The sequence below is a fragment of the Helianthus annuus genome, chromosome 8 (genome assembly GCF_002127325.2).
Source record: "Helianthus annuus cultivar XRQ/B chromosome 8, HanXRQr2.0-SUNRISE, whole genome shotgun sequence".
In the NCBI taxonomy this organism is placed as follows: domain Eukaryota; kingdom Viridiplantae; phylum Streptophyta; class Magnoliopsida; order Asterales; family Asteraceae; genus Helianthus; species Helianthus annuus.
This window is the reverse complement of record NC_035440.2, coordinates 24,619,170-24,626,163: the sequence shown is the minus strand read 5'-3', so window position 1 is coordinate 24,626,163 and position 6,994 is coordinate 24,619,170. Positions and strand designations below refer to the sequence as shown.

General features: G+C 41.6%; 1 protein-coding gene across 1 annotated transcript; it reads right to left on the bottom strand.

Moving 5' to 3' along the window:
- Nucleotides 1–1,730: 1,730 nt before the first annotated feature.
- On the bottom strand, nucleotides 1,731–6,571 carry LOC110869749. Its single transcript, XM_022118974.1, has 3 exons — nucleotides 6,237–6,571; nucleotides 5,290–5,723; nucleotides 1,731–1,855 (listed from the first exon to the last, which is right to left on the bottom strand). Exons 1-3 carry the CDS (start codon nucleotides 6,569–6,571, stop codon nucleotides 1,731–1,733), a joined length of 894 nt encoding a protein of 297 aa, XP_021974666.1.
- Nucleotides 6,572–6,994: the final 423 nt, after the last annotated feature.

Genomic DNA, 6,994 nt, shown 5'->3' with positions numbered 1-6,994 from the left:
AAGTTCAAAACTGAAGTCTGAGTTTATCAACCTTTGCTTACTGTTAAAATATTATAATTTGCCTCTTATATCAGTAGGTATCAACCCGGGTATGTCCAATATGATTTTAGAACATACTATGCGTTAAAAACGCTAATTAAGGCGATTAAGGCCATTTCCGGGTTCGATACTTAAATCTGATATTTTTATTTTTCCAGAAGGCTTAAAATAATTTATTTATCATATGTGATCAGTAGCAAAAGGTTTGGAGTCGTTTAGATATGTAAAACTCATTTTATGGCCCGTAAGGCAAAACCGACAATTACCGGATTAAGCCTGCGTCTATGAGTTATGCTCAGCCTAAAATTGATTAAAAATCCTTAAAATTCCCAAAATAATATATTACATCACTGGGTATTAAGTTTGATACCAAAAAGTAGGCTTAACTAGGCTATACGCTAATTACGCCGTTTTATTAACATAAAGCATTAGTTTTGCGATAATGAGCATAACTCTTAATCTACAAGTCAAACTGACGTCAAACTTTGCATACATGTATATATATCAGTAACTAAGGTTTCTACACTTTTACATTTTCATAATTCACGTTTTAAGGTAATAAGGGCATAACGGTCAACATATGAGCAATTAACGGAAACATGCATATTAATTGGATAACTAATGAACCAAGGTGTATAATTACAGAGGGTTGTTCTAACATGTAACCTAGTCCAATTAAATCTCTGAGGCATTTCTAAAACATGCCTAAACGGGTCAGAACTGAAAGTCAAAGTGAAAGTCAAACTATGTGACTTTCGGTTCCGAACCGGGTCTAAACAGGAATTTGTCGGGTTGAACATGTTTAGACATGTTCTTACACTTATTACTAAGTTATAACAATGATCCAACAGGTTGTATATGATCTACAATGTTAATTATGCATAAATGGCATTTTAGACTTCCTGTTGACTTTTTAAGTAAAGGTTTGACCCGACTTTTGACCTGGTTAGAGTGATGATCAGGGGAAACCCTTTTGAGGTTTTATTACCCACATAAATACCATCTTATATCTCCTTTTAATTCGAGATATTACTGAGCCATTATTAACTAATCTCGAAGTCAAACCGTAGTTATGACGGTTTGACTTTTAGCTAAAATACTAAGCTAAACTTAATTAGAAGGGGTCAAGCATACTTACTAGTGTTTAATGGTTGATTAGGAAGCTTGGGGTCTGCTTGGAAGCTCCACACTTGATCAGAATTGTGTTGAGGCAAAGGGTGATCAAAGTGTTGCACCTTGGGAGCTTTATATAGTGATCCAAGACACCACAACATGTTGACAAATGAGTCTAGGACTAACCACAACATTCCCACAGGTGTCCTACATGCTTAGGGGTTGTTTAGGGGCCAAGGGAAATGAGGAAAAATCGGATAAAATTCAAAATTCGCGTTTAAACAGCAAAACAACAAATTTCTGTCGCTGGCACCCCCCTTACGGACCGTAAGGGGTGGCTTACGGTCCGTAAGCCTATGGTCAGAAGCCCAAACTTTTGTTCTTTGGTGTTTTGAAAGGGCACTTGCTTGTTTCGAATTTGGAACATGTTTTTACCAGGTTGGGGCCTCTATAATGTGTCTCAATAGTTACATACACTACCCTTATACTATGCTTTGCTTGGATCCATCTTAAAAGTACCGAAAATTAAGGGTTACCGTAGGAATTTTATTGTAGGAATCCACCAATTGATTCGTGAATCATTCATTGCTATAATTCACTGAACTTGAACATGCACAAGGTGTTTTTAATATGATTTGAGTCTTGGGATTCATAATGAGGTCGTTCAGAGGTGCAAAAGTTAACATGACGACACTCTCAAATCCTGTCAATCGTTTTTAATAAATCCGAGTTTATAACGCTTTTCGTCTTGCTTGGCACGTGTCGTTATTTTATTTAACACGAATTTTCGAGGTGTTACATCCTCACCCCCTTAAAATAAATCTCGACCCGAGATTTACTGAAATAAATAAGGGTACTTTTCTTTCATGGTGGATTCAACTTCCCACGTATATTCGGGACCTCTACGGGCATCCCATTTGACCTTTACAATAGGTACATGCTTCCTACGAAGCTTCTTAACCTGTCGATCTTCAATCGACAATGGTGTTTCCATAAATTTCAAGCTCTCGTCAATGTGCACATCTGTGTGTGGTATAACCAGTGATTCGTCAGCGAAACACTTTTTCAGATTGCAGATGTGGAACACATTGTGAATTCCACTGAGCTCTTCAGGTAAGTTTAGCTTATAGGCAACTGACCCGACACGTTCGATAACCTCGAAAGGTCCTATGTATCTCGGGCTTAGCTTGCCTTTCTTACCAAACCGCATCACTCCCTTCCAGGGTGACACTTTAAGTAGGACTTTGTCACCTACTTCGAAGTGAAATTCCTTACGCTTTGGATCAGCGTAACTCTTCTGCCTATCCCGGGCAGCTTTGAGACGGTCACGGATCTGGACAATCTTATCTGTTGTTTCGAACACTATCTCTGGTCCCGATAACTGGACATCTCCAACTTCCGCCCAACATACTGGCGATCTACACTTTCTACCATATAATGCCTCAAAAGGCGCAGCCTTAATGCTGGTGTGGTAGCTATTGTTGTAGGAGAATTCGATCAATGGTAAGTTCTTATCCCAACTACCACCCAAATCGATTGCACATGCACGTAGCATATCTTCCAATGTTTGAATAGTACGCTCACTCTGACCGTCAGTCTGGGGATGATAAGCCGTACTAAAATTTAAACGTGTGCCCAAAGATTGTTGGAAACTTTTCCAAAAATGCGATGTGTATCTAGTATCTCTGTCGGAGATAATAGATACAGGTACGCCATGCAGGGCTACAATCTTATCAACGTACAGTTGGGCTAACATATCGGAGCTATAAGTCTCCTTGATGGGTAAGAAATGTGCTGACTTAGTCAGTCTATCAACTATAACCCATATCGCATCATTTCCTTTCCTTGTCTTGGGTAACTTGGTGATAAAATCCATAGTTACGCACTCCCACTTCCACTCGGGAAGTTCAGGCTGTTGTAGCAAGCCTGATGGCTTTTGATGCTCAGCTTTGACTTGCGCACAAGTCAAGCATTTGGCTACATAGGCGGCTACAGACTTTTTCAAACCTATCCACCAATAATTTGCCTTCAGATCTTGGTACATCTTATCAGCTCCAGGATGAACGGAGTATTTAGAACTGTGGGCTTCCTGGAGGATAACCTCACGAAGTCCCCCATAAATTGGAACCCATATTCGTCCATTCAATCTTAAAATTCCGTCATTGCTAAGAGTTAACTGCTCCTCAGTTACTCCTAACTTTTCATTAGGATAGTTAGCTTCCAACACAGCTTCCTTCTGTGCAGCTAACAATCTTTCCATCAAATTATTCTTTATCTCCATGCGCTTGGCATTGATTCGGATAGGTTTCATCCTTTCCTTTCGACTCAAGGCATCAGCGACTACATTCGCCTTGCCGGGATGGTACTTGATTTCACAATCATAGTCATTCAAGGTCTCCATCCAACGGCGTTGCCTCATGTTTAATTCTTTCTGATTAAACAGGTGTTGGAGGCTCTTGTGATCAGAATAGATCACAAACTTGATTCCATAAAGATAATGCCTCCACAGTTTTAGTGCGAACACAACGGCACCCAATTCCAAGTCATGGGTGGTGTAATTCTTTTCGTGCACCTTTAACTGTCGTGATGCATAGGCAATAACCTTGCCCTTCTGCATAAGCACACACCCCATGCCGGTGTGTGAAGCATCGCAGTAAACTACGAATTCTTCGGTGCCTTCAGGTAGTGTAAGCACAGGAGCGTTGCTCAACTTTTGTTTCAAAACATCGAAGGACTCTTACTGCTTAGGGCCCCAAACGAACTTTACTTTCTTCTTGGTCAAGGAAGTTAGAGGTGCAGCAATCCTTGAAAAATTTTCAATGAAACGCCTGTAATATCCTGCCACTCCCAGGAAGCTACGAATCTCCGTAGGCGTCTTTGGCTCTTGCCAATTCATAACAGCTTCTACTTTAGCGGGATCCACTTGGATACCACGCTCACTGACCACATGTCCAAGAAATTGGACCTCTCGAAGCCAAAATTCACATTTGGAGAATTTGGCATAGAGCTTCTCTTGGTGTAAAAGTTTGAGAATACAACGAAGGTGTTTCTCATGGTCAGCTTGGTTCTTAGAATAAATAAGAATGTCGTCGATGAAAACGATGACAAATTTATCCAAGTATGGCTTGCAGACGCGATTCATGAGATCCATGAACGCGGCTGGTGCATTAGTGAGCCCAAAAGGCATCACCAGGAACTCGTAGTGACCGTAACGAGTCCTAAATGCAATCTTGTGAACGTCTTCATCTTTTACCTTCAACTGATGGTAGCCTGACCTCAAATCAATCTTCGAAAAGTAACTTGCCCCTTGAAGCTGATCGAACAAATCGTCGATTCTGGGCAAAGGATACCTATTCTTGATCGTGACTTTATTAAGCTCGCGATAGTCGATGCACAGACGCATCGACCCATCCTTCTTCTTGACAAACAAGATTGGCGCTCCCCAAGGAGATGAACTAGGTCTAATGAAGCCTTTAGCCAGCAATTCATCTAGCTGCGTCCGCAACTCCTTCATTTCTGTGGGTGCCAATCTGTATGGTGCTCTTGCAACAGGTGCCGCTCCGGGAATGATGTCGATCCTGAATTCGACTTGTCTATCTGGTGGTAGACCAGGTAGATCTTTAGGAAACACTTCTGGGTATTCAGAAATGACAGGGATGTCTTCTATCTTTGGTTTAGGCTCATCAATAATCACTTGCGCCATGTAAATGACACACCCCTTCCTCAAACACTTGGAAGCCTTGAGCATAGTCGCTTGCTCAGGTAGTCCATACTGGGTATCTCCCCGAATGGTTAGTGATTCACCAGACGGAGTCTTTATCAATATTTGTTTCATGTTACAGACGATTTGGGCCTGGTTATGAGATAACCAGTCCATACCCAGAACTATGTCAAAACCAGCCAACTTAAAAGGAAGTAGAGACAGAGGAAAAGAATGGTTCTTAATGGTTATAACACATCCATCTAACACAGTAGAGACGGTTTCTAGGGTACCATCTGCTAACTCTACCTCATAGTTTGCGTCTAAGGTTTTGACGGGTAAATTCAACACTTTACAAAACTTATGATCTACGAAAGACTTATCTGCGCCTGAATCAAAAAGTATTCTTGCAAAGACATCATTTACAAGGAAAGTACCTGTTATGACATTATCGTCCTGCACAGCCTCTTTCGCGTCCATTCTGAAGACTCTGGCATTAGTCTTCTTAGCCTCCTCAGGCTTCTTGTTGTACTTTGGGCAGTTGGTCTTGATGTGCCCCTTTTCATTGCAACGGTAGCACGTTGCGTCTTTTATCTTTTTGCAATCCAGGGTTTTGTGATCCGTGGACTTGAAAATTCCACAAGCAAAGGGTTTTGACTGAGTCTGAGAGTTTGACTCCAGTCTGCACCTTCCATAGTGCTGCTTCTTGCAAATTTTACACTTGGGCTTTTCACCAGAATTATGCCCATCCTTCCTCGACTCCGATCCTTTCTTGCTGTCACCGCTCCCACGGTGCTTCTTGTTCGACTTCCGCGAACCATCATCTTCACGCTTCCTTTTCTCGGCCTCCTTATTCCTCAGCGATCTCTGCCTGACCGCATCCAGAGTGAGGGATAAGGAAATGTCAGCTACAGACCTGAAGGTAGCTGGCCGAGAAGCCTTTACGCTTGCCTTGATTTCCGGGGCTAAACCCCCGATAAAGCGAGCGATTCTTTTTGGCTCCGGGGTTACCAGGTAAGGAACCAACCGGGATAGCGTATTGAAGCTTGTCAGGTAAGCTTGACAGTCTAGGTTCGTCATCACCAACGATAGAAAGTCAGATTCTATCTTCTCCACCTCATGTTAAGGGCAGTAGTTATCCTTGATTAGGGCGACAAATTGATCCCACGACATATTATACAATGGGATTTTTCCGGTGGCCTCAATCAGAGATCTCCACCATGCTAACGCTTCACCCTTGAAGGATTGTGATACAAACTTAACTACATCCCTTTCAGCGCACCCGCTGATATCTACCACCGTGTCCATCTCTTCCAGCCAAGTCATACAGTCGACGGCCCCCTTTTCCCCAGTAAAATCCCTGGGCTTGCAAGACACGAAGTACTTATAGGTGCAACCTTTGTTACGGGGTTCTTGATGCAGTACTAATTGTTGAGATGGGACACTTTGATGGTTGGTGGACTGACGGTCATCACCATCTTTCTTGGGTTCATTCTTTTTGGGAGGAGGCTTGCTATGAGCCTCAGAATGTGTCTTGGGCTTTGAATGTGGTGCAGAGTGGGTCCTACTTCGAGTACCACTGTATTCTTCATATTGCCTTTCCAAAGCCTCTGTAACAGCGCCGTCTATGATCGCTTTTAATTCAGCACCAGTTAACGTAATCTGGTCGTTCTCATTTTGCTCCACTGGATGGCTATTTATTTCATTTGAGTCAGCCATTTGAATTGAACTGCTGTAGAAAACAAGGACAATATTTTATTTGGGAGTTTTTAAGGAATTACCCCTTAGGGTAACTCGTTAACCATGGTAATCAGAGACCATACTTGGTTAACTTATTAATCGTATTAATTTAGGATTTCAATTAAAATTTATCCTAATTATAAACAATAACAATATATATTAGCACATAAGGCTTAGTCACATGGACAATTTGAATTATAAGCTATGATTTCAGAGAATCAAGACTTTTAAGGTTTGAACCAAGTTCATTACCCTTATCAGACAGGGAGTCATAGCTACCTCTGCCTTATGGCTCATATGAAAGTGAGCTGGGCCCGTAGGCATCATATTACCACGTATGGTAAAATATGACCATCTTAGTTGATGATCTCAACCCATGATTCAGAGATCATATAATTGGGT

What these genes read in the sequence shown, in the direction of transcription:
- LOC110869749 (XM_022118974.1), bottom strand. Translation starts at nt 6,571, where the DNA reads ATGGCTGACTCAAATGAAATAAATAGCCATCCAGTGGAGCAAAATGAG. An exon ending in AACAAAGGTTGCACCTATAA is followed by an intron (nt 5,724 to 6,236) that starts GTACTTCGTGTC and finishes GGATGCGGTCAG; the next exon opens with GCAGAGATCGCTGAGGAATA. An exon ending in GGACGATAATGTCATAACAG is followed by an intron (nt 1,856 to 5,289) that starts GTACTTTCCTTG and finishes AACGATTGACAG; the next exon opens with GATTTGAGAGTGTCGTCATG.